The following is a 27,725-nucleotide window of genomic DNA, read 5'->3' as shown; positions in this document are numbered from 1 at the left end:
ATTTTGACCTAGAAAAAAAGAAAAGCAATGAGTTTCCCAAAGCATCTCAGAGTCAATAGAATTCACCTCCAGGGCTGGGCCCAATTCAGAGAGGATTGAATTCTATGAGAAAAATAAGCATAAAAATATCAGGGGAAATAAACCCTTAAAAGCCTGCTAGTTGTTATCTCTGTGCTGGCTAGTAAGCGAGAGGCTTTCACATGTGTTGGCTCCAAAAGCGTGATTACTCTGAAATTACCAATGAGGAAACGGCTTCAGAGAGGTGAAGTAATTTATTCAAGATCGCACAGCTAAGTGTGTTGAGGAGCTAGGATATGAACTAAAGAACTAAAGAACTTCCTCATCAGACTCTCTAGCTCAGAAAACAGGCACAGTGAGAGCACTTGATTAGCCACAACTTATTTATTGCAGTAAAATACATATAAAATTTAACCATTCTTAAGTGCATGGTTCACTGACATTACGTATATTCACATTGTCATGCAGCCATCACCAGCATCCATCTCTAGAACTTTTTTTCATCTTCCCAAACTGACACTTTGTACCCATTAAATAATAATCCCTCAGTTCTCTCTTGCTTCTGACCCTGGAAAGCACCTTTCTACTTTCTCCCTCTGTGAACCTGACTACTCGAAGTACCTCATATGAGTGGAATCACAGAGGTCTTTGTCTTCTTGTGACTAGCTTATTTCACTTGGTGCACGTCCTCAAGGCTCATCTATGTGGAAGCATGTGTCAGAATTTCCTCTCTTAAGGCTTGATAATGTTCCATTGTATGTATAGACCACATTTTGTTTATCCATTCGTTCATCTGTGGGTACCTTCAGCTGTTGTGGATGATGCTACTATGAGCATTCATGACCCTGAGTTTATTTTCTGTCTTTTTATTATAATTTATTTTTAATTGGAAGATAATTGCTTTACAATGTCGTGTTGGTTTCTGCCATACAGGTATACATATGTACCTTCCGTCTTGACCCTCTCTCCCACCTCCCACCCCATCCCACTCCTCTAGGTTGTCACAGAGCCCCAGGCTGAGCTCCTTGGGTCATACAGCAAATTCCCACAGGCTGTCTATTTCACACTTGGGAATGTATATGTTTCAATGAGGCTCTCTCAGTTCATCCCACCCTTTCCTTCCCCCGCTGTGTCCACAACTCTGTTCTCTATGTCTGCATGTCTATTTCTGTCCTACAAATAGGTTCATCAGTACCATTTTCCTAGATTCCATATATATGTGTTAATATATGATAGTTTTCTCTTTCTGACTTACTTCAGTCTGTAAAACAGGCTCCAGCTTCATCTACCTCACTAGAACTAACTCAAATGCATTCCTTTTTATGGCTGAGAAATATTCCATAATATATATGTACCACAACTTTTTTATCCATTCATCTATAATGGACATCTAGATTGCTTCCATGTCCTGGCTATTGTAAATAGTGCTGCAATGAACATTGGGGTACATGTATCTTTTAGAATGGTTTTCTGAAAGTGAAAGAGGAGAGTGAAAAAGTTGGCTTAAAGCTCAACATTCAGAAAACGAAGATCATGGCATCTGGTCCCATCACTTCATGGGAAATAGATGCGGAAACAGTGGAAACAGTGTCAGACTTTATTTTGGGGGGCTCTAAAATCACTGCAAATGGTGACTGCAGCCATGAAATTAAATGACACTTACTCCTTGGAAGAAAAGTTATGACCAACCTGCTGCTGCTGCTGCTGCTAAGTCGCTTCAGTCGTGTCCGACTCTGTGCGACCCCATAGACGGCAGCCCACCAGGCTCCCCGATGCCTGGGATTCTCCAGGCAAGAACACTGGAGTGGGTTGCCATTTCCTTCTCCGATGCATGAAGGTGAAAAGAGAAAGTGAAGTCGCTCAGTCATGTCTGACTCTTAGCGACCCCATGGACTGCAGCCTACCAGGCTCCTCTGCCCATGGCATTTTCCAGGCATGAGTACTGGAGTGGGGTGCCATTGCCTTCTCCATGACCAACCTAGATAGCATATTAAAAAGCAGAGACATTACTTTGCCGACTAAGGTCCATCTAGTCAAGGCTATGGTTTTTCCAGTAGTCATGTATGGATGTGAGAGTTGGACTGTGAAGAAGGCTGAGGGCGGAAGAATTGATGCTTTTGAACTATGGTGTTGGAGAAGACTCTTGAGAGTCCCTTGGACTGCAAGGAGATCCAACCAGTCCATTCTGAAGGAGATCAGCCCTGGGATTTCTTTGGAGGGAATGATGCTAAAGCTGAAATTCCAGTACTTTGGCCACCTCATGCGAAGAGTCGACTCATTGGAAAAGACTGATGCTGGGAGGGATTGGGGGCAGGAGGAGAAGGGGATGACCGAGGATGTGATGGCTGGATGGCATCACGGACTCGATGGACGTGAGTCTGAGTGAACTCCGGGAGATGGTGATGGACAGGGAGGCCTGGTGTGCTGCGATTCATGGGGTCGCAAAGAGTCAGACATGACTGAGCGACTGAACTGAACTGAACTGAACTGATGCCCAGTAGTGGTATTGCTCATTACATGGTAGTTTTATTCCTAGTTTTTAAAGAAATCTCCATATTGTTTCCCATAGTGGCTGTATCAATTTACATTCCCACCAACAATGCAAGAGGGTTCCGTCCCTTTTCTCCATATCCTCTCTAGCATTTATTGTTCGTAGATTTTTTGATGATGGCCATTCTGACCCATGTGAGGTGATACCTCACTGTAGTTTTGATTTGCATTTCTCTAATAATAAGCGATGTTTAGCATTTTTTTTTTTTAGTCATCTGTATGTCTTCTTTGGAGAAATGTCTGTTCAGGTGTTCTGCCCATTTTTTGATTGGGTTGTTTTTTTTCTAACATTGAGCTGCCTGAGCTGGTTGTATATTTTGGAGACTAATCCTTTGTCAGTTGCTTCATTTGCAATTATTTTCTCCCATTCTGAGTATTGTCTTTTCATTTTGTTTATGGTTTCTTTTGCTGTGCGAAAACTTTTAAATTTAATTAGCTCCCATTTGTTTATTTTTGTTTTTATTTCCATAACAACGCTGCTTCTAATTCTTTTGGGTATATACCCAAAAGTGGAATTGTTGGATCATATGGCAATTCTCTTTTCAATTTTTTGAGGAATCATCATGTTATTTTTCACAGTGGCTGCACCATTTTACATCCCCACCAATAGGGCACAAAGACTCCAATTTCTTCACATCTTCATCAGCACTTGTTACTTTCTGATTTTGTTTTGATTTTTGATAGTAGCCATTCTAATAGGTGTGAAGTGGTATCTCATTGTGGTTTTGATTTGCATTTCTCAGTGGAGAAATAACTCCAGAAAGAATGAAGGGTTGGAGCCAAAGCAAAAACAATACCCACCTGTGGATGTGACTGGTGATAGAAGCAAGGTCTGATGCTGTAAAGAGCAATATTGCATAGGAACCTGGAATGTCAGGTCCATGAATCAAGGCAAATTTTAAGTGGTCAAACAGGAGATGGCAAAAGTGAATGTCGACATTCTAGAAATCAGTGAACTAAAATGGACTGAAATGGGTGAATTTAACTCAGATGACCATTATATCTACTACTGCGGGCAGGAATCCCTCAGAAGAAGGGAGTAGCCATCATGGTCAACAGAAGAGTCCGAAATGCAGTACTTGGATGCAATCTCAAAAATGACAGAATGATCTCTGTTTGTTTCCAAGGCAAACCATTCATTATCACAGTAATCTAAGTCTATGCCCCAGCCAGTAACACTGAAGAAGCTGAAGTTAAACGGTTCTATGAAGACCTACAAGACCTTTTAGAACTAACACCCAAAAGAGATGTCCTTTTCATTATAGGGGACTGGAATGCAAAAGTAGGAAGTCAAGAAACACCTGGAGTAACAGGCAAATTCGGCCTTGGAATATGGAATGAAGCAGGGCAAAGACTAATAGAGTTTTGCCAAGAAAATGCACTGGTCATAGCAAACACGCTCTTCCAACAACACAAGAGAAGACTACACATGGACATCACCAGATGGTCAACATTGAAATCAGACTGATTATTTTCTCTGTAGCAAAAGATGGAGAAGCTCTATACAGTCAACAAAAACAAGACCAGGAGCTCAGATCATGAACTCCTTATTGCCAAATTCAGACTTAAATTGAAGAAAGTAGGGAAAATCGCTAGACCAGTCAGGTATGACCTAAATCAAATCCCTTATGATTATACAGTGGAAGTAAGAAATAGATTTAAGGGCCTAGATCTGATAGATAGAGTGCCTGATGAACTATGGAATGAGGTTCGTGACATTGTACAGGAGACAGGGATCAAGACCATCCCCAAGGAAAAGAAATGCAAAAAAGCAAAATGGCTGTCTGGGGAAGCCTTACAAATAGCTGTGCAAAGAAGAGAAGCGAAAAGCCAAGGAGCAAAGGAAAGATATAAGCATCTGAATGCAGAGTTTCAAAGAATAGCAAGAAGAGATAAGAAAGCCTTCTTCAGCGATCAATGCAAAGAAATAGAGGAAAACAATAGAATGGGAAAGACTAGAGATCTCTTCAAGAAAATTAGAGATACCAAGGGAACATTTCATGCAAAGATGGGCTCGATAAAGGACAGAAATGGTATGGACCTAACAGAAGCAGAAGATATTAAGAAGAGGTGGCAAGAACACACAGAAGAACTGTACAAAAAGGATCTTCACGACCCGGATAATCACGATGGTGTGATCACTCATCTAGAGCCAGACATCCTGGAATGTGAAGTCAAGTGGGCCTTAGAAAGCATCACTATGAACAAAGCTAGTGGAGGTGATGGAATTCCAGTAGAGCTATTTCAAATCCTGAAAGATGATGCTGTGAAAGTGCTGCACTCAATATGCCAGCAAATTTGGAAAACTCAGCAGTGGCCACAGGACTGGAAAAGGTCAGTTTTCATTCCAATCCCAAAGAAAGGCAATGCCAAAGAATGCTCAAACTACTGCACAATTGCACTCATCTCACATGCTAGTAAAGTAATGCTCAAAATTCTCCAAGCCAGGCTTCAGCAATACGTGAACCGTGAACTCCCTGATGTTCAAGCTGGTTTTAGAAAAGGCAGAGAAACCAGAGATCAAATTGCCAACATCTGCTGGATCATCGAAAAAGCAAGAGAGTTCCAGAAAAACATCTATTTCTGCTTTATCGACTATGCCAAAGCCTTTGTGTGGATCACAATAAACTGTGGAAAATTCTGAAAGAGATGGGAATACCAGACCACCTGACCTGCCTCTTGAGAAATCTGTATGCAGGTCAGGAAGCAACAGTTAGAACTGGACATGGAACAACAGACTGGTTCCAAATAGGGAAAGGAGTACGTCAAGGCTGTATATTGTCACCCTGGTTATTGAACTTATATGCAGAGTACATCATGAGAAATGCTGGACTGGAAGAAGCACAAGCTGGAATCAAGACTGCGGGAGAAATATCAGTAACCTCAGATATGCAGATGACACCACCCTTATGGCAGAAAGTGAAGAGGAACTAAAAAGCCTCTTGATGAAAGTGAAAGAGAAGAGTGAAAAAGTTGGCTTAAATCTCAACATTCAGAAAACGAAGACCATGCCATCTGGTCCCATCACTCCATGGGAAATAGATGGGGAAACAGTGGAAACAGTGTCAGACTTTATTTTTGGGGGCTCCAAAATCACTGCAGATTGTGATCACAGCCATGAAATTAAAAGATGCTTACTCCTTGGAAGAAAAGTTATGAGCAACCTAGATAGCATATTAAAAAGCAGAGACATTACTTTGCCGACTAAGGTCCGTCTAGTCAAGGCTATGGTTTTTCCAGTAGTCATGTATGGATGTGAGAGTTGGACTGTGAAGAAGGCTGAGGGCGGAAGAATTGATGCTTTTGAACTGTGGTGTTGGAGAAGACTCTTGAGAGTCCCTTGGACTGCAAGGAGATCCAACCAGTCCATTCTGAAGGAGATCAGCCCTGGGATTTCTTTGGAGGAAATGATGCTAAAGCTGAAACTCCAGTACTTTGGCCACCTCATGTGAAGAGTTGTCTCATTGGAAAAGACTCTGATGCTGGGAGGGATTGGGGGCAGGAGGAGAAGGGGATGACCGAGGATGAGATGGCTGGATGGCATCACTGACTCGATGGATATGAGTCTGAGTGAACTCCGGGAGTTGGTGATGGACAGGGAAGCCTGGCGTGCTGCAATTCATGGGGTCGCAAAGAGTCGGACACGACTGAGCGACTGAACTGAACTGAATGATTAATGATTTGATCGTCTCTTCATGAGCTTGTTGGTCCTTTGTATATCTTCAGAGAAATGTCTGTTTGAGTCCTTTAACCATATTTTAAATCTGGTTGTTTGCTTTTTTACTGTTGAGTTGTAGGAATTCTTTATATATTCTGGATATTAACCCCGTGTCAGATATGTGATTTGCAAATATTTTCTCCCATTCTGTGGTGGCCTTTTCACTCTGTTGATCATGTCCTTTGATGCATAAAAGCTTTGAATTTCTATGTAGTCCAGTTTATCTATTTTTTAATTTGTTGCTTTTGGTTTCGTGTCCCAGACTTTGTCACCAAATCTGGTGTCATGTAACTTTCCCCCTGTTCTCTTCTAAGAGTTTTATAGTTTTAGCTCTTACATCTAGGTCTTTCATCCATTTTGAGTCAATTTTTAAATATGGTATGATATAAGGGTCCAATGTCATATCTACAACTTTTTGAAATAGGAAAAAAAAAAAGAATTAGAAACCAACAGTAGGATTTTGAGATGTGGGGAGATAAAATTTATCTTCCTAGGAAGTTCATGCTCTCAACCACTCTTGCTCTGCCCTCCAACTAGCCCCCACACGGCAGTCAGAATGATCTTTTGAGAAAACACATAAGTCAAACCCCATCACTCCCCTGCTTAAAAAGTGCAGCAATTTGTTCAGTGTCTGCCCCCTCCCTAAGATCATAAGTTTCAAGAAGTCAGACTGCCATCTTCACTTCTATAGCCCTTCCTCAGTGCCAGCACATACCAGCTGCTCCATTGATACCTGTTGGATGAGTGAACAAACCTCAGCTTATAATAAGCTCACATTCTTTGACTTTTTCAAGGAATGTGGGGGAGGAAGGAAGTGGAGGAGGAAGGAAGGTAACAAGTACTGAGGGGCAGAACAGCAAAGTCATTACCAGCTGTTGGCACTAGACTTCCTGATTTAAATACCAGCCCTGCCATTTCATGGCTATGTGACCTTGGCAAATGGCTTCACCTCTTCTTAGGTCTCAGGTTAAGGGATGGCAACACCTATTTGGATGATGAAAAGCAATTTGAACAGGAGGAACAGGCTGAGCAAGGGTGAGGTGTGGGGCTGAAAACAGTGGTAGGCAATCAATTACCTATAGACTGAACAGTGAGACCCTTAGTTCCCCAGCCTTTGTACCCTGCAGAACCAGGTGGCCACCCCTCCACTCTGCAGGAGGGTTTTTTCCTTGGAGAAGTTAACCTAGGGGGACTGAATTTGCAGCTGCAGACACAGGAAGGGTCACAGCGAGATACCAAAGGGGAAAAAATGGTTTTCCAGACCCCTTCTGCTACCAGGGGTAGCTCTGCTACCAGAATCCTAACAGCCAGAAGTGTGCTCTCCAGGGAGGAAATGGCAGGATTCTTTTCTGAAGCCCCCAAAGAAGGGAGCTACAGTCACTGATATGTAAGTGTTCCTAGAATAAAAGCCAGATCTCCATTCAGTCCACCTAGAATGATGCACACCAGCTGACAGCCACTCCCCAGCCCCCAGTGTTGTCAATTAATTAATTAGTGCTTCACTCAAATGCCAACCTTTAGGGACTTCCCTGGTGGTCTGGTGGCTAAGACTTCACACTCCCAATGCAGGGGGCCCAGATTTAATCCCTGGTCAGAGAACTAAACTCCACATGCTGCAACTAAAGAGCTGGCATACTGCAACGAAGATTGAGGATCCCGCATGCTACAACTAAGACTTGACACAGCCACATAAATAAATAAACACTAAAAAAGAGAAGGCCAACCTTTGATCACATATCACCAGATATCCAAGTCTCCGGGATAAAAGAGGGAGGCCAAAGCAGACAAATAAACAAAAATGTGTGAAGCAGATAGACCGTGCAGAGAGAAGGAAATACAAGACAAAAATGATTAGTATCCTCAGAGACAAAAGAGAAGATATTATGTTCTTGAAATAAGATGCTATAAATGCTATATAAAAAGGGATAATAAGAGAAGAAGAGGCACTGGGAAATAAAAATGGGAGATAAAATAACGTTTTTAAAAAGTCAATAGAAAGGTTGAGAGGTAATGAAAAGGAAATTTCCCAGAAGATGTACCACAAAGGCAGAAAATAAAAAAGAGAAGAAAAGGAGACAATCAATCTAGGAGGCCCGATATCTGACTACCAGATTGTCCAGGGATTCCATAGAAAGTGGAGGGGAGGAAATCACTGAAGAAATGATGAGAGGACGTTTTATACTGGAGGGCATAAACCTTTGGACTGAGAGGGCCCAGTAAAAATGAAAAAGAGCCATCTTACGGCATATCATCACAAATGTCAGAAATCTAGGAGGAAAGAGAAGGTCCTAGGACTTCCCTGGTGGTCCAGAGGTTAAGATTCCGTGCTGCCAATGCAGGGAACCCTGGGGTTCGATCCCTGGTCAGGGAACTAAGATGCCCCCATGCCACGCGGTGTGGCCTACAGCATTAAAAAGAATTAAATTTCAAAAAGAGAGAGAGAAAAGCTCCTAAAAGTTTCAGAGGTGGGAAGAATACACTACTACAGAACATCAGAAATTAAAATGGTTTCAGACACCTCAGTGCCAACACTGGAAACTAGAAGATGAGGGAGCCGTGCCATCGATTTTCTGATGGAAGATGATTTCCAATCTACTATTTTATGTAGAGTCAAAGAAATCAGACGTGAGGATAGAAGAAAGACATTTGCTGGCTTGCCAGGGTGTAAAATTTTTCCTTCCTATGTACCCTTTCTTTAGGAAGTGACTACAGGATGTGCCCCACCAAAACAAGGGGATAAACCATGATAAACAAGACTTGTAATCCAGGAAACAGGTGCTCTAACGCAGGAAGACAGGTGTTCAGTGCTCTGAAAAGCAACCAGTTGCAGATTGAGAGAGGAGGAGGGAAGCTCCAGGAAGTGGATTCACTAGAGAAACAAAAGGAACTTGATAGATTATGTGAGTGCATGGAAAAGGCATTTTTGTGCGTCTGCTGGAGTGTTTGAAGAGATTTATCAATGTGTACACAGAACTAAGCAAATTAAAAAAAGAAGCAATTGTTTTTTCATCGAGGTACAGTTGTTTTACAGCGTTGTATTGGTTTCTGCTGTACAACCAGCTTCGAGTATACCTATATTCCCTCTTGTCCCTGCCTCCCGTCTCCCCGTATCCCACCCATCTCGGTCATCGCAGAGCGCCGAGCCGAGCTCCTTGCGTTATACAGCAGGTTCCCGCTATCTATTTCACACATGGTGGTGTATAGATGTCAGACCCCATCTCCCAGTTCCTCCCACCCCTCTTCCCCCCAGCGTGTCCACACGTCTGTACTCTGTGTCTGTGTCTCTATTCCTGCCTTGCAGATAGGTTCATCTGTACCATTTTCCCAGATTCCACATATGTGCATTAATATATGATACTCAGTTTTCAAAAAGAGGCAGTTATTAACTCCACGAAAAACAAAAATTAGTACTAAAAAACAAATACAACTATAGTATACCATTTGGCTCAGCGTGGACAGTACCTACAAAGGCAGAAGAATGTAAGCCCTGGGGACTTCCCTGGTGGTCTGGCGGCTCTGACTCTGTGCTCCCAACACAGAGAGCCCAGGTTCAATCCCTGGTGAAGGAACTAGATCCTATATGCCACAACTAAAGAACTCACATGCCATGATGAAGACTGAAGATCCTGTGTGCCAAAGCTAAGACCTTGGCACAGCCAAAGAGATAAAATAAATGAATAATTTTTTAAAAAACCACGAATGTAAACCCTGGGAAAAAAATAAACTCTGGATATAAACTTGACTAAACAATTTTAAATTGTGGTAGAACTATATTGGGAGGATGGAGAGGAAGCTGGGTAGATGAAGAGAGGTGATCCTTATTTACCATATTAAAGAGTTGGGGAGGACCTTAGTGGGGCTTTCCCTGGTGGCTCAGTAGTAAAGAATCCACCTGCAATGCAGGAGATGCAGGTTCGATCCCTGGGTTGGGAAGATCCCCTGGAGAAGGGCATGGCAACCCACTCCAGTGTTCTTGCATGGGAAATCCCATGGACAGAGGCGTCTACAGTCCTTGGGGTTGCAAAAGAGTCTGACACGATTCAGCAACTAAACAACAACAAGGAGGAACTTATAGTATTCACTAATACTTGGTTCTCCCTCCTTCTGGGCACACAAAAGATTACTTTTCAGTCCCTTGCAATTGGATGGGGCCAATATAACTACTTCTGGAGAGTCAGCTTCAAGAGAAAGTGCTGTGTTGCAGCTAGACTGAAGCTTAGATGACTCTGTGTCTGTCCCCTCTCCCTCTGTGGTGGCCAAGGCAGCCTTGGGTTAAGAGAGCAGAGCCGCAAGATTGAAGCAGGCTCGAACTGCCTCATGGAATATGGATGTCCTGGAGACACTGAATGGATTCTGCAAGGGTGAGAAATAAAGCTTTTTCATGTGTGAAGCCATCGAGATGTTGGGATTGTCTGTTACTGGTGCATACCCTGACTTTGTTATCATTGTTTAGTCACTAGGTCATGTCCAACTCTTAAAGCTCTATGGACTGTAGTCCCCCTAGGCTTCCCTGTCCATGGGATTTCTCAGGCAAGAGCACTGGACTGGGTAGCCGTTTCCTTCTCCAGGGGATCTTCTCACCCAGGGATCGAACCCACATCTCCTGCTCTGGCAGGCGGATTCTTTACCACTGAGCCACCAGGGAAGCCCATAACTTGACTTAACTGAATACAAACTTCAACAGCTACTGTCTAAAATAGATACATCAAGAAATAGACATTTAAACATATTATTTAGAATTATGGAGATCATCACTAGAAGAATAAAAACATTAAAAGTGGTTGCTCTGGGGAGCAGGGCTGAGAAGTAAAGATAAGGTGGGGAAGAAGGGCAGCTGTTTTCATTATAGTGCCTTGGCACTAGGGCATTGTATTACACTGGCAGAAACCACGTGTATGCAGTCGGGAGGATTCCTGCCAAACCAACACAGTGGCTGGCTCTTCGGAGGGAGGGCACGCTAGAACGAACAAACGTCTGAGGGAACCACAGATGGGATTGGACAGCGTGGGCGGGCGCAGTGGGGAGGGAGGCCACCCAGATGAAATGCCAGTGTGAGGAGTTTGGTTTTTATCCAGATGGCAATGGGAAGCCATGGAAGGATCATAAGGGATAGAGTCGAATCTGCCTGAGCAAACTCACCTTTACTGTGAGCATCCTGACTCACGTGGAGGATGAATGGTGGGGCAGGAGGCTGCTGTGATGGTCCCCGTGAAAGCGGAGGAGGCCTGAACTAAGACATCTGTACCACAGATGTTGATGGAGAAGCTGCTGTTCGTCTGGCAGGCCTGATGATACAGCAGGGTCCAAGATGGGCAACGTGCCCTACCTTCAGGGAGCTTACGTGGGTAAGAGAGGCAAAGGGGGAGAAAAGGAGATAAAAGTCAGGCAGTGGTTTGTACTTCAGTCTTCGTAAAGAAGACTGAAGCAGTGTAAGGAGATAGAGGGGTTTCCCTGGTGGGTCAGCAGTAAAGGAGTCGAGGGTTTGATCCCTGGGTTGGGAAGATCCCCTGGAGGAGGGCATGGCAACCCACTCCAGTATTCTTGCCTGGGAAATCCCATGGACAGAGGAACCTGGCGGGCTACAGTCCGTGGAGTCGCAAAGAGTCAGACACAACCGAGTGACTTAGCATGCACGCACACAAGGCGATGGAGGGGAGAGAGGGTACCAAGATACTGAGGCAGCAGCTCTGAGGAGATATTTGAATAGAGTCCTGGATTAAGTGAAAGAATGGGGGACTTCCCTGGTGGTCCAGTGGTTAAGACTCTGAGCTTCCAGTGCAGGGGCCTGGGTTCCATCCCTGGTCAGGGATCCCTGGTGCTGCAACTAAGACCTCACTTGCTGCAACCAAAAATAAAGATTCTGCATGCTGCAACTAAGACCCAACACAGCCACACACAAAAAAAGAAGAAGAAGGAACAAGCCATGCAAAATATGGAGGATGAGGGTTCTGGGCTGAGTGAACTGCAGTCTGGTGGCCCTGAGGTGGGATGGGCTTGATATGGCCAAGGTACAGCAAAGAGGCTGCTGTGGGGCGGGGGCGGGGAGGGCGGAGAAGGGACATCCACCAGGAGGAAGGTTCTGGGAGCTGAGGCCTGAGAGGCGGTAGGGGCCAGTCTGTGGAACTTGGAGAGGACTTTGAGGAGCTCCTAGGGGACTGAGAATCCCATGGACAGAGGAGCCTGGCGGACTACAGTTCATGCGGTCTCAAGAGTCGGACAAGACTTAGCGGCTAAACCTCCATCCCTAGGGGGCTGAGAGCCGTCAAGTGACAGGACTGGTACTGAGGAGGCAAGGAGGACCCGGCTTGGTGGCCAGTGAGGTTCCCCCTCCCTCTACCGGGGCCCCACCGACCCCCAGAGTCGGCTGCGCCTCAGCCCTGTCTGGGCCAGCTACAGCAGCTTCATCACCCACTCCCCTTATCCCAGCCCCCTCTGGGAATTTTTTTTTTCCCCCTCTGGGAATTGAAGGATCCTTCACAAATCAAAATAGCAGGCAGAGAACAGCCTCTAATTGTTCTGCGTAAAAGAAGTGAAATTAGACGAGTCAGCTGTGGGGTTGAGACCGCCTCCCACACAGCTGTGATCCCGCACCGCTGAAGGCAGACTTCCAGAGACTTGCAATTCTGCTGTCTCCGAGCAAAACTTTTTGCTTCTCCAGCCCCAGGGCAAATGACAGCTATTTTGGGAGGAAGTGAGACAGCTGCTGGCCCTGGAGGACAATGAAAGAGTCCTTTTTTTTTTTTTTTAAACCAAAAAAGAAAAAAAAAAAGAAAATCAATCACTTTGTGAAGGAGCAACCTTGGGTGACGTGAGTTCGTTCAGTCATTCAAAACACTGGGCGTGCTCATCCTGGGGTCACCAGACTCGGCCGCTGTCAGGCAGTTTCGGCCTAGAGGAGCAGAGGTGCGCGGTGTGGCTCCAGCCTTGGTGGAGCGGGGAGAGAGCACTATCTGGACGCCAGGAGGGCCAAGTTCTCAGCTTGGTCCGCCACGGTCGCTCTGTGGCCTCGGATCAGTTTCTCACCTCCCCCCAGCGTGGGCTTTAGGCTGCATTGTGGTTGCTTAGTCTTTCAGTTGTGTCCGTCTCTTTCAGACCTCACGGACTGTAGCCCACCAGGCTCCTCTGTCCATGGGGTTTCCCAGGCAAGAATATTGGAGTGGGTTGTCATTTTTTCCTCCAAGGAAACTTCCCGAAGCAGGGATCAAACCTATGTCTCCTGCATTGGCAGGTATTCTTTACCACTGAGCCACCAGGGAAGCCCTTTAGGGGCTTCCCAAGCATTAAAGTCCATGAGAAGCACGCACGTGTGTGTGTGTGTGTGTGTGTGTGTGGTGTGTGTGGTGTGTGTGGTGTGTGTGGTGTGTGTGGTGTGTGTGGTGTGTGGTTGAAGATGAAGATTCCCCAGGCCCATTTTCCAGAGATTAAGACTGAGAAGATCTGGGGTGGGGTGCGGTCTAAGAATCTGCACTTCTCACAGACTCTTCTGGTAATTCCCTCCGGAGTCCCTGGACCACAGGGTAGTAAAAACTTTCCCTCAGTCTCTCTGGGCTCTTCTTGGTCTGAAATTTGAAGAGTTGCTCATGCAACCCTCCCCTGGGTTTCTCAGATCATTCCAGGATTATGGAAGGTATCCTTACCCCTGCCTTGGTGTCTGTGTGTTCCTGTGATGATCACGCTGCACAGGGACGGTCTGTTTCAGTATATTTAGCCTCCTCCAGGCTACCTGGTGCCCAGCCTGGGCCTCAGTACAAGAGAGGTCATGACTGTAAATGTTGGCCCAACAAGAGGCCAGCTGTAGGGCTGGCAGCTTGGCAGCAAGTAGACCAAGGAAGGATGCTGCTGAGCTCTGGGTGCCCGGCGTGGCTGCAGACATCTGGTTTGGACAGCCGGACTCGTGGCCTGGGTCAGGTGTGTGACTCTGTCACCTGCTTCCCTTGCGTGCAGCTGAGGAAGTCCAGCCACCTGGGGCTAAGGTGGCCTTGATAGGCCCACCGACTGGGAACCCTGGTCAACCCTGGAGAACACCCAGGCAGTCTGAGGCCCCAGCCAGTTTGTCTCGGCTTCTTCAGAGTTGGCTAATCATATTCCCCAAAGGCCAGATCAGTGGCAGAGGCCAGAGGGTCAGGTCACTCTAGCCTAGCCCCCAGCTTCATTTTTATATATGGAGAATAATAACAGCTGTCATATACTGAGCACTTACCGTGCTCTGAGCTCAGGGCTAAATGCTCTATCATCTGTTATTAAATTTTATAACAGCCCTATGAGGTTGGTAAAAGTATCGCTCTTTTTTTTTTTCTTAACAATATGGACACCAGGGCTTAGAGAGGTCAAGTTACTAGCCCAGAGTCACTCAGCTAATAAATAGTAGAGGCAGTATTAGAACTGAGACCTGTTTTCCTCTGGAGCCCAGTTTTATATGTAAGCATATTGCATAGAACCCCTGAGAAGATAAGGGCTTTTCCTTGAGTACCTTCTTACTAAAATTACTCCCTGCTGGAGAACTCCTTTTGAATCTGTTATAGTGGAAAAGGAGTGATGCTGAATCAGATAGGGTTCTAGTCCCACCTCTGCCCTTTCCTGTCACTTTGGGTCAGTCATTCCCCTCCGTAAGTTTCATGTGAAACTGAAATCCGTGAAATGGAACAATTATATATGCACTTCCTTTTAAGGTACACTAAGATGAAGACGGCCACCAACATCTACATTTTCAACCTGGCCTTGGCAGACGCCCTGGCCACCAGCACACTGCCCTTCCAGAGTGCCAAGTACCTGATGGAGACATGGCCCTTTGGGGAACTGCTCTGCAAGGTCGTGCTGTCCATTGACTACTACAACATGTTCACCAGCATCTTCACGCTCACCATGATGAGCGTTGACCGCTACATTGCCGTCTGCCACCCCGTCAAGGCCCTGGACTTCCGCACCCCTGCCAAGGCCAAGCTGATCAACATCTGCATCTGGGTCCTGGCCTCCGGTGTCGGTGTACCCATCATGGTCATGGCTGTGACCCGCCCCCGGGGTGAGTGAGGAGGGGAGCCTTGGTACGGATCACTGACCACAGGAGGCAGCACACAGGCTGCTGTGGGTTTGTAGACCTTTTACCAGGGTGGGTGTAGGTGGATCACCAATGGAGTGTGGGTTGCTGATCAATGAAAGGGTAGCCATCCAGTGGGAGTGTGAATAATCAACCAATGGGAATGTGAGTGGTGAACTGATGGGAGAATGAATGACTGGTCAGTGGTCATATGGGTGGTTGGCCAAAGAAATTTTATGAATGGGATTATGGATGGCCAGATGTGTGGCTGGATAGCCAGTGGGGAGAGGGTGACCAGTGAGCAGTGGGGGCCATAAGATCTGCAATCCCATCCCAAACTCCCTTCCACCCCATTGGCCCAGATGACCAAAGCAAGGCCTAGAGAATGGCCTGCATAGAATGACAGGCGCATTTCCTCAGAGTAAAATGCTGTACTAATTAGTGTAGTATAGTAACTACCTGTATCAGTCAGGGTGGCTGCTGTAACAACAGCCATAGCTTAACGCAACAGAAGTTTATTTCTCACTCACATCACAGTCCAGTGTAAGTGGAGGAGGGGCTCTACTCCACACAGTCAATTAGGGATCCAGCCTCCAAATGATGGTTTGGGCTACAGTGTGCTGGCATCTGGGTTTCCATGGTGGCTCAAAGAATAAAGAATCCACCTGCAACGCAGGAGACGAGGGTTTGATCCCGGGGTCAGGCAGATCCCCTGGAGGTGGGCATGGCAACCCACTCCAGTATTCTTGCTTGGAGAATCTCATGGACAGAGGAGCCTGGCAGGCTACAGTCCATGGGGTCACAAAGAGTCAGACACGACTGAAGCGACTTAGCATACACGCACGCACTAGCCTCTGGCCAGTAGATGAATGAGGGAGTGGTGTAAATGCAGGGCCCATCACTTCCTAGTGATAGCTGGTTAGTTGTTGTTGTTTTAGTCATGTCCGACTCTTTTGTGATCCCATGGACTGTAGTCCTGCCAGGCTCCTCTGCCCATGGGATTTCCCAGGCACTAATACTGGAGTAGGTGGCTATTTCCTTCTCCAGGGGATCCTGCATTGGCAGGCGAATTACCAGTGAGCCACATGGGAAGTCCAGTGGTAGCTGGTTACATGACCCCAACGTGATATAAATGGGAAAAGTAATTTAGCAGCAGCAAAGACACTGGTCACTAACCTCTCTTGACCCACGCTCTGTCATGGGGTGTTGAAAAGATTAAATGAGATGATAGGTTGTAAAACACTTAGGACAAGGCCTGGCTCATTGTCAAGGTCCAATAAATAGCAGCTATTAGAATATTTGAGCCTGTGAGATAGACAAGGCAGGGACTCCTACTTCATTGGACTGAAAGCAAACTGAGAATCAGAGAGGTCAGGTGATTTATTTAGCAGACATTTGGTAGAATCTGGGCTAGAACCCAAGGTTCCTGTCCCCATAACTGTTGCTCCTTTTGCCGCCAGGGTGAAGGTTTGCACTGTTGTAGGAGAGGGACAGGCTTGGTGGGGAGTTTCTCGGCCACCTCTACCCTCACAAGGGTAGAGTTCTCCTGCCCTTATATAGTCTCTGAGTGATTTGACTCAGCAGCTGGACCTCATTCCTCACTGTCAGCCTTCGGTTCACAGGCCATTAACTTCAGCCCTTCTGGGGGCGGGGCCAGATGGGCCTCCTCATCCCCCGCCCCCTACTCTCTTTCTCTCTCATACACACACACACATTCACACACATACACTCACTCCCTAAGTGTGTGCCATTGGCATTCAGTTCTATAGGCTTCTTGCTGTGTGACCTTGGACAAGCGCTATTCCTCTCTGGGCCTGCTTCTGCCATCTGTACCATGAAAGTCCCTGGGTCCAGTTGTGGCTGGTGGTCCTGCCAGCCTGATATCCTGTGGACCCACTCTGTCTGTGGACCCCAGCCCCTTTCTTACAGCTCTCAGGCTCCAAGTCCCCTGGGTGGGTCCTCAGATTCCGGGATCCCACGAGGTCCTGGGAGCCCCCTGGGCCAGCCTCAGCCCTGTGTCTGAGTCCCATAACATCCCCAAGGTGCTCATGCAGCCTGAGCCCACACTCCAGGAGAAGGGAGCTTATTCCATCCCCTCTTATCTGTGGACAAGAGCGGCAGTCAGAACGTTCTTGACATGAAGCTGAGATCTGCGTCCTTGGCAGATCTGCGTCCTAGCTCTGACCCCTGGGTCCCACGTTTCTGCCCTGTGAGTGCGCCAAGTGTTTGAACCATTCTGTGCTAAATGCTTTCCACACCATGGCCCATTTGATCCTCACAACAACCCTATGAGTTTAGGTACTGTTTTTAGTCCCACTTTATGGAAACTCTGGTAGAAGTTGAACAATCTGCCCAGGCCACATCACACAGTTAGCACGGCCTGAGTCCCACTCTTAACACATGCTCTCTAAGTCAATCTTAGCAGTACCGTCCCCACTGGAGCTACTTTGCAAATGTGTGCAGAGTGTTCAGTTATCATCATGATAGACATTTAGTGGGCTTGAGCTAAGTTCTATCATTATATCATGGCTCCCCACGGCACAGAAGCTGATAAAGGGACTGGGAGAAACTATAGAAAACAGACCTCCTTGGTTAGGGCCAGTTTGCTGGGGTCTTGAAGGATGAGTAGGAGTTCACCAAGTGCAGAAGTGATGGAGGACATTGCAGGGAGAAGAATCGAAAAGGCCAGGAGGAGGCAAGCAGGGCTTGGCTAAGCCGAGAAGGGTGGGTGAGCAGGGAGACGAAGTCCTTAGGCCCACCAGCCCCTCACCCAGTGTCTTTCCTTTTTCCCTGGCTCAGAAGGAGCAGTGGTGTGCATGCTCCAGTTCCCCAACCCCAGCTGGTACTGGGACACGGTGACCAAGATCTGCGTGTTCCTCTTCGCCTTCGTCGTGCCCATCCTGGTCATCACCGTGTGCTACGGCCTCATGCTGCTGCGCCTGCGCAGCGTGCGCCTGCTGTCGGGCTCCAAGGAGAAGGACCGCAGTCTGCGGCGCATCACCCGCATGGTGCTGGTGGTGGTGGGCGCCTTCGTGGTGTGCTGGGCCCCCATCCACATCTTCGTCATCGTCTGGACGCTGGTGGACATCGACCGCCGCGACCCGCTCGTGGTGGCCGCGCTGCACCTGTGCATCGCGCTTGGCTACGCCAACAGCAGCCTCAACCCCGTGCTCTACGCCTTCCTCGACGAGAACTTCAAGCGCTGCTTCCGCCAGCTCTGCCGCATGCCCTGCGGCCGCCGGGAGCCCAGCAGCTTCAGCCGCGCCCGGCAAGCCACGGCCCGCGAACGGGTCACCGCCTGCACCCCGTCCGACGGCCCCGGCGGTGGCGCAGCCGCCTGACCCGGGGCCGGCCGGCCCGCCACGCGCCCCTCCGGAGGGACCCGGCGGTTAGGCGGAGTCCTAGTGGGGGCGGGGGCCACGACGCGGGGTGGGGCGGGCGGGGTCCCTGCCGTGGGGTGGATCGCTGGTCTGGGACGGGCTGGGAGTGGGCTGGACGGCGGGGCGATGCCTCTAGGCCGAGCTCAAGGTCAAAGGCTTTGGGTTGGGGCGGGGGGAGCTCGCTAGCCCAGGGGAGTGGACCTGTGGCTCTGGGATTGGGCGGCTAAATGGGGGCCCCTTCCACGAGTTCTAGTTGGAGCTGGGTCGGCGGCAGTGAGAGTCTGGTCTGAGACCCGGCCCAGGACCGAGGAGGGCCGGTGCTGAGGACGGTAGAATCGAGCTTCAAGATCGGCCCCGGTGTGATGGGGAGGGGCCTCCTGTGGGGGTGAGTTGAAGGACGAGACCGTGAAACTGACGCTCCAGCTCCGAACGGCGCTGGGAGAGAGGGCCCGTGTACAAACTATGGGGCCGCAGCTTGGAGTCGAGTCCCAGCCCAAAGTTCCAGAAAGGGGCGGGGCTCGCCGAGGTCCAGGCCCAATTTGCCATTTTTATGAACGAAGAAAATAAACTAGAAACGATACACCTTTTCACTCCTCGACAGTCGTTTCCCTGGAAGGGGCAGGGGAGGTGCAGCATCGAAGTGGAGCTTGAGATGGGACAGTGGAGTTGCGGGACAGGGTAGCAAGCAAGAGGGGCCTCAGCTGGGGCGGGGTCCCCACGGGGAGGAGTCAGGAGGGCTTGCGGATCCCAAACCAGAGCTGCCAGTCGGCCTCTGTGCCAAAGGCTGGTGAGGGGGGCTGAGGCAGAGGGAGGGGGCTTCTACTTTGAAGTTAGGTCCTTAAGCCACAGGGAGGACACTTTGGGGGTCCCCACGGCTGTGGCTTCTCTGGCCCAGGCGCTGGAGGACAGAGGGCCACGCTAATAGCTCCCAGAGTGTAGGAGGCCCCTGGCTCTGGGTGTGTGTGTGGGGAGATGGTTTCTAAAGCACCAGGGGGGCATTTTCCTCCTCTCAGACACTGGCACCCTGATAAGAACCTCCAAGAAATCCTCTCTCCCTTCTCCCAACATCTGCCTACTACACCCAGTATGTCTGATGAATTGCATCCGGGCCCTGGGACCTGACTTGGAAGGGACTGGGGAGAAGAAGGCTTTTCTAACTGCAGTGCAGGCATCAGTCTGTGTCCCCAGGTCCCCACCCCCTGCGCGAGCTGCCCCATTCAAGCTGCTGAGGGTCAGGTCCACCAGAGTTAGGCATAGAAGTTTTCCTTTTCGTTTGGCATTTTATTCTGGCATCCCCAGATCTTTGCTTCCCCCTCTATCAGGGTCTGGTCTGTTCTCTGTGTCCCCCACCTCAAACTTCGTCTCCACCATCCCCCCAACCTCTCCCCTCTCCCCACAACACTACCTCGGTCACATACACCCTGACTCCCTATTGAAGCTGTGTGCTGACATCTTTGTAAAAACAAATTTAATTTTCTTCCCTTTTTGGGACAGATGGAAAGAAATTGACGTCTTTGTCTCAAACAGGGGAAAAAAAAAAAAAGATATACCTCCTCTCTCTTTGACAGTCATTTCCTTGGAACAAAAGCCTTTCTCCTCTCTGGGAGGCTGTCACTCCAGCAGGGGCTGAACTAGCATTCTGGGGGCTGGGGCTCAGGCACCAAGGTGGGCTTGGGAACAAGAGGGGCAGGGATGCCCTTAGTGGGCAAAACATAGTCACCTTTTCAGGATGAGAAGCCCCAGACCTGGGAATGTCCTTCCTTCAGGAAGTGGCTCCACTAGTGCCCTGGAAGATGTTGGATCGTAGCCAGCACTCCAATCAGACTGCTAAGCCACCAAGGCCTGGGGTCCCCGTCCACCTGGATCAAATGGAGCTTGTGACTATAAAGATCTCTGTGTCTGAATGGGGTGGGGGTTCAGCAAGGCAGGGGACACATTCCAGGACACTTGTTATCATCACTTGGGACCCCTCCTGCTAGTGCCTTCTGGAGATGTCATAGAAAGGGGACAATTTAGGAACCAGGGAAGACTCTTGAAGGAGGCGACATTGGAGCCAGAGCTGTTTATTCTCCTTGCAAAGACTGGGTCCCCTTCCACCCCTCCAGGACAGGTCTGTCTTGAGGCTGCTCTGGACCCAGTCACTGCCATTTCTTGCGGCTGTCTGGATCTGCCTGCTTGTTACCAGTCCTGGTATATAATTTTGTCTTGGCATCAGCAGGGGCTGGGTCCTGACCACGTGCATTTAAGGTAAAGCAAACGTATTGAAATCTGCTTCCTGTGCACACTGGGCACTGAGACTCAGAAGTGAGTCCAGTATGGCCCCATCCTCAGGAGGTCTGAGCCTATGCTTGGACCAAAGCATAAATGAATCTTTGCATCTCAGTGTGATGCATGCGGGGTGATAGGGAGCCCCAGGATGGGCGAGGGTGTCACAGGGAAGTGCCTTTTCTAGCTTTTTACTGAAACCCATATTTGTAGCAATTCTGAGAAGGGTGGAAAGGGTCAGAGGGCCTTAAAGGATGACTAGGAGTTAGCCACCAAGAAGAGAGAGCAGTGTGTGCAAAAGCACCGAATGATCAAGCACTTGGTAAACCCAAGAAGTTGTGTGCAGCGGAAGCGTGGGGCTCAGTCAAATGCTTCTGTGTGCTAGCCCCCATGCCATGAGCTTGATGCCCATCATTTCTCTGGTCCATGACAGCCCGGGGGAGCGAGTAATACTGCCTTTATTTTTAACAAGAAGTCAGGCTCAGAGAGGTCAACCACTTACCCCTAATTCACAGAGCCCGTTCGTGGTAGCAGAACTCAAGTCAGTGGAACTCCAGGGTCCAAGTTTTCAGTGAATTCCAAGCATCATTGAAGTAGAAGAGCCTTAGTAGCCGGTATCCTGGGGTGAAGTTTTTGAAATCTTAAAACTAAATGAAAAAATCTGAGGGAAAAGGACAATTTTCCGTGAACTTTTGTTCCTCCTGAAGCTCTCCAAATCTTCAAGTTTCAAAGTGTATTGTGCATGGTGCATTTTAAAGCTGCAAATTGACAATGTAATTCTAGATCATCACCGGGCTTTCAAAGTGGTGGAGTAGGTCTGATTTCCTACAAAATTTCCACTCCTCTCTTTTCAAGAGGTGGGAGGAAAGTTTTCACTTCTGGTTTCAAAATGTCCTACAATTTCATATCTCTTCTTGTAATAGAAGTAGTGGTTAAAGCTGGAGTCAGAGCTTGGTTTCCCTTCTCTGTGTCTCAGTTTCCTCATCTGTAGAATGGACTTCCTTCATGGGATTGTTGTGAGGATTTAATTAATATATGTACAGGGCCCAGCACATGAGCTATTAACATGTGGAAAGTATCCATTATTACTCAAAAGTAGAGTTGCTGTGCGAGGTCAGAGCTGGAGACCCAGATGGAAAAGGAGGTGAGCTTTCAGGGGTAGTGATGAAGAGAGAAGAGATGGGGGACCCAGCCTGGGGATCCCCTGCTTTTTAGGCTCAGGCGCCACTATGGAGAGTGAGAAGCTGCCAGAGAGGCAGGAGGAGGATGGGTTGAATGTGCTACCATGGAAACCGGAGGAGGAGGGCGTTCCCAGGGGGAGGGAGTGATGGATAATGTCAAGTGTCATGTAAGAGAGGTTGGGTGGGGAGGGCAGGAGAGTGAAGGGAGTAAACTGGAGCCTACAGGTTCAGTCTTTGGTGTGGCCTGGAAGCCTCAACAGTGGATTCAGAAATCAGCTCTGACGTTAGCTGCCTGGCTGTGTGACCTCTGTAAAGAATTTGCCCCCTCTGTGCTTCTGCTTCCTCCTAGACGTAAGACAAGGGAATGAGTCAGCCTCTAATACAATGCTCAGTTTCTAATAAGTGTCCTGATTTTGACGGATTCTTGACCACTTCTAGCATTAGGATCTTAAGCAAGTCGCTTCACTTCCAAGTGCCCTCTCTGAAGGAAAGACAGGGCACATGAAAAGTGAAAGTGTTAGTCGCTCAGTCGTGCCCGACTCTTTTCGACCCCATGGACTGCAGCCCACCGGGCTCCTCTGTTCATGGAGTTTTCCAGGCAAGGATACTGAAGTGGGTTGCCATTTCCTTCTAAAGGGGATCTTCCCGACCCAGGGATCAAACCTGGGTCTCCTGCACTGCAGGCAGATTCTTTACTGACTGAGCCACCAGGGCACATAGTAGGCCTCCAAGCCAGGGTTCTCCTGTAATAAGAATGGGGGTGCCAGAGGCTGCTGTCTAGGGAGGTTTGCTTGGCTTGGAATTTGAGATGTTCCCCAACATGAAGAGGGGTCACCATGTCCTAAGAGGGGAGGAGCAACAGTCCAGGTTGGGCCTCTGCTGGGCCCCTGGCCCAAGACCAGCCCCTTGGTCGTCAGCAGCAGATCCTCAGCCTGGCCTCTGTCTGCCTTCCCGCCTAGCAACTACCGCAGATCCAGGCTGGGAGTCAGCTCAGGGGCTCCAAAACCCCTAGGAAGTGGTCCCCTCAGATCCTGACTTTAGCACTCTCACACACACACACACACACACACACACACACACACACACACCCTTTTCTCTTATCATTTACTTACTCATCATCATCTCTTCCTTTATTTCATTTCTGGGCACTGCGCACATAGTACAGAGTCAGGGCAGGTGATGGGTGAGGAGTCTCTAGTAGGGGCTCAAATTGCAGGCTGGGTGGTTCTCGGGGCGGGCAGCTTGGAAATTCAGAATGGTAGCTGGAGGGGAGCTGATGCGGTCAGGATGGACCTCCTGATGGAGCAGAGCGCTAGGCTTGGGGCTTGCTCAGTCTCTGATTCATCAGCGGCACCTGCCACGAGCCCCACCTGTGTGCAGCTCTTCCAGGACACGGAGTGCCTTCGCACCCCCATCTCGGTGAGAAGCCAGTGTCATCACAACAGGGAATACAGAAAGCACATAGGGCCCTTTGTTGTTCTAGGCACTAGATGTGGGGTAACACTTCATCTTCACATCATAACTATGAATAGGCATTACTGTTACCCCTATTTTACAGGTGAGAAAGCTGAGGCTCAGAGAGGGCAATGACTTGCCTAAGACCACACAGCTGGTCCATGGCTGGTCCGGCTAGAATGCTGTCTTGGGTCTGTCAAGTCCCCTTCCTCTGCTTGCTTGACTCCCAAACGGACACTCTGTGATCCCACGAAGGGGTACTAGGGAGACCCTCACGTCCAGCTGACAAGTGTGAACGGAGCACCCTCCCTGGCAGGCTCTGTGTCTCATCACCTGGGCAGCAGGGGCATCAGCCAGCTGCCCGAGAAACTGCTCTGACTTCGGCAGCGGCTTCTCTCCCGTCCAGTCCCCCCGCCCCCGCCTCAGAAGACTGCTTTGCTCTGTGAATTTGTGGACTGCCTACCATGTCTGTGCTGTGTGACCTCGGGAAGTCACTTCACTCCTTAAGCCCATTTTGTCCATCGTGGATGATGATGCGCCCCTGATAAGAAGTTGTGGGGATTTACAAAGAAGCTATGAGTGAAGGACCTGTCTGTCTTGGTCACACAAGCGTTCCTGGCAACTGAACTGCAATGACACACAGTGGTTGTTCTACTGAGTGGAGGAGAGAGGTGCTTGGCGTGCAGTGAGTGCTCAAAAAATGGAGCTTTTTAACATTATCTAATGTTCCTGTTGATCCCTGCTCCGACCCCGTCTCTGAATGCTGTAGGTTGGTCAGGAGCAAAGAACTTTCCTTTTTAGCCATCTGCTTGAGTTTGAGTTTCAGAAGGTGGGACAGCACACATTGGAGAAGCAAACTTCGAGAGGATGTCTTCTCCCCAAGTACCTTCTACAGAGCTGTCTCCCTGGGTCCTCGCTGGGTCTCCGAGACCCTAGATTGGGGCACAGCCTGGGAGGGAAGATATGTCCCCAGGTGGCACTGGCCTGGGCCTCCTGGCTTGCATGGTTGAGTCACGGGGATGGAGTCCCCGGGCAGGTGTCAGTGCAGGCGACATCCATCCAATGGGCTCATCTTCTAGAGTCTCCTCTTGAAACGAGTCTCAAGCCAGTAGACAGGGAACGTGGGTTTGACTCTCTCCATCTCCCACTTGCTGTGTGCCCCTGAGCAGGGCTCTGTCCCTCTCTGAGGGACATGGGTTGATGGATTCTGAGGGCACTGCCTTCCTGGGAGAGAAAGAGATGTTTCCCTCATGTTCTTCGATCCCAGACACAGACATCTATTGATAAAATGCCCTGGGCTTTTGCCAGAAACTGGGAGAACCAGAGTCCCTCTAGGGGTCCAGTGTGTGTCACTGGAGTTGGCCCCCTTTGTGGGTGAGGGAGGCAGGCGTGCCAGAAACGAAGCTTGACTCAGACACCTGGCTTTTGCCTCTCCCAGGTTCCATTTGGGGACCAAGGAACCAACTTTCTGTTTTCTCAATAAAGTGAGCCCTGTTCTCAGTGTCTGCAATCTCTGGCTGTTTCTTTTGCTCACCCACTGTGATCCTCTCATGAGGGGAGCCCAGTTTGTGGGGGGATGACCTAGACCTGCCCGCTCACAGAGGGAAAAGTATAGCCCCACCCTCAGGACCTGACTCAAGAGGGTGATGTGACACTGTCCTGAAGGACCCCATCTGGGACTTCCCTGGTGGTCCAGTGGTGAAGAATGCAGGGGACATGGGTTCGATCCCTGGTCAGGGAACTAAGATCCCACATAACTCAGGGCAACTAAGCCCTCCGCAACTACTGAGCCGGTGTCAAAACCTGATCTGATGGGAGAAGGCGACACAAGAGACAGCTGTAGCCACTTCCTGGCATGTGCCCCACCCCTTCCCTCCAGATTGACTCCGCCTTCTTCCCTGTGGCCCACCCCCCTAATCTAAGGCCCACATGCTCACAAGCCTGTTGGGGCTCCCACTAATGCCCTCTCCCTCCCTCCCCTCCCACCTGCCCTACAATGGCCTTGCCTTTGGTCATGAAAGTGAAAGTCTCTCAGTCGTGTCCGACTCTTTGCGACCCCATGGACTACACAGTCCATCAAATTCTCCAGGCCGGAATACTGGAGTGGGTAGCCTTTCCTTTCTCCAGGGGAACCTTCCCAACCCAGGGATCGAACCCAGGTCTCCCGCATTGCAGGCGGATATCTTTACCAGCTGAGCCACCAGGGAAGACTTTGGTCATAGAAGACCCGAATCTCTTCTGTGCGCGTTCAAGGCAGCGGTGGGAGCGGGAGTCAGAGCCTGAAGCCTCGGAGAGCGTCCCCACCTCCTCACGGTTCTCCCCAAACAGGTGCTGGCCCCGAGGTTACTCCGTAGCTCTGGAAGGTGGACTTCCTGTCCCAGGACCTGCCTCCCCGCCGTGGGGACCAGGTCCTGAAGAAAGCATCAGGGCACAGAGCCCCTCTTCCCCTCGAGACAGCCTCCTTCTGAGCCCGGAGCCCTAGTCCCGGGCTGCCCACCTGGGGCCTGCTGTGTCGAGGCGGTGAGGTCCAACACGGGGGAGACTCGGAGCTCCACCGCGCCCCCCAGCGGCAGTGTGGGCGGCAACGGCGGCGGGGCTACCAGGCTGCTCCGGGCAGGAAGGGGGCTTGATGCTTGGCCTCTGTCTCCTCAGAGAACCTCCCAGAGGCCCTACAGCTCTGCTCAGAGCCAGTCCTCCCTGAGGCTGCAAAGAACAGCTCTGAGGGTGTGTGTGGGCGGGAGGGGGGGGCCGGGGTGGGGGTGGGGGTGGGGGGTAGGGAAGGGGAGAGGGAAGCGCGCACCAGAGCTTTAGGCGTTTGAGTATGTGCACGCTAGCGATTTTCTTTCTTCACCGCTGTATGAATGCCCCGAGGAAAAGCATGTCTGCGGGACCACTCCGGGCATCTCTTTCCTTATTTGTAAAATAGGAGAGCAGTTACTGTAACCAGGATTCTCTTCAGGACCCAACAAGACAGCAGCTGTCGGGTAACGAGGGCACGTTATTATTGATGGGGAAACATACTCTGCTTTTCACCTTCAATAGCTTCCAGTTGCCTGAAAAGTCCAGATGACTTCTCCGTGCTCCTTCCCAGTGGAGGATGCTAGGAGCCTGAGTTCAGTCTTGCCTGTCCACCACCTCAAACGCCCTTGGAGAGAGAAGGGGACCCTCTACAGGGACGGGGCTGCCGAGGCCCAGCCCAAGGGCGGGCAGTTCTCAGAGAAATGGGGCAGGTGGTGCAGGCTCTTCTCAGGTGCCAGCGTCATCACACTTCCAGGTCAGCGCCGCTTCCATTGCCTCCAGGAAGCCTTCCTGGATTGCTCTGTGCTGACCCTTGGCCCTGCTGGGATATCTTGTAGCTGCTATCAGACCCCCACCCCACCCCCATGCTAAGCAAGACTGCCCTTTCTCAGAAGGCGGTTGGGCCCCCACAGCACTGCCCAGACTCCGGAACCTAGCTGTTTCCTAAGGGGGTGTGGGGAGGGGGAAGGAAATATGGTGGAAGGGAACACAGGGTTTTGTTTTTTTTTTTTTCTTCAGTGATGTTTACAGTCATTATAGAATGCTCATTATAGAGACTGAGAATAAGCTTAAAAAGGAGGAAACATCACCCATAGTTCCCCATTCTGTTAACATTTGAAAGTAGTCCCTTTACCCAGGGGAGCCCCTGGAGGTCCACCATGATTCTAGAACCCTCTGAAATAGGGTCTGCACTCTGTGTCATTAAAAGACACTTGCTCCTTGGAAGAAAAGCTATGACAAACCTAGACAGCGTATTAAAAAGCAGAGACATTACTTTGCCGACAAAGGTGTGTATAGTCAAAGCTATGGTTTTTCCAGCAGTCATGTATGGATGTGAGAGTTGGACTATAAAGAAAGCTGAGCGCCGAAGAATTAATGCTTTTGAGCTGTGGTGTTGGAGAAGACTCTTGAGAGTCCCTTGAACTGCAAGGAGATCCAACCAGTCCATCCTAAAGGAGATCAGTCCTGGGTGTTCATTGGAAGGAAACTCTAATACTTTGGCCACCTGATGTGAAGAGCTGACTCATTTGAAAAGACCCTGATGTGGGAAAGATTGAGGGCAGGAGGAGAAGGGGACGACAGAGGATGAGATGGTTGGATGGCAT

The 27,725-nt window shown here is 49.3% G+C and overlaps 1 protein-coding gene across 1 annotated transcript in view; it reads left to right on the top strand.

Moving 5' to 3' along the window:
- OPRD1 (opioid receptor delta 1) overlaps window positions 1-18,661 on the top strand; it is a 42,633-nt gene extending 23,972 nt beyond the window's left edge. Inside the window, exons 2-3 of the mRNA XM_052663979.1 lie at window positions 14,956-15,305; window positions 18,120-18,661. Coding sequence (XP_052519939.1) covers window positions 14,956-15,305; window positions 18,120-18,661 — 892 coding nt within the window. The remainder of the gene's footprint in view (window positions 1-14,955; window positions 15,306-18,119) is intronic.
- The last annotated feature ends 9,064 nt before the right edge of the window (window positions 18,662-27,725 follow it).

The sequence above is a fragment of the Budorcas taxicolor genome, chromosome 2 (genome assembly GCF_023091745.1).
Source record: "Budorcas taxicolor isolate Tak-1 chromosome 2, Takin1.1, whole genome shotgun sequence".
Taxonomy (NCBI): domain Eukaryota; kingdom Metazoa; phylum Chordata; class Mammalia; order Artiodactyla; family Bovidae; genus Budorcas; species Budorcas taxicolor.
The sequence above is the reverse complement of the archived record's forward strand: the minus strand, read 5'-3'. Positions and strand labels throughout refer to the sequence as shown.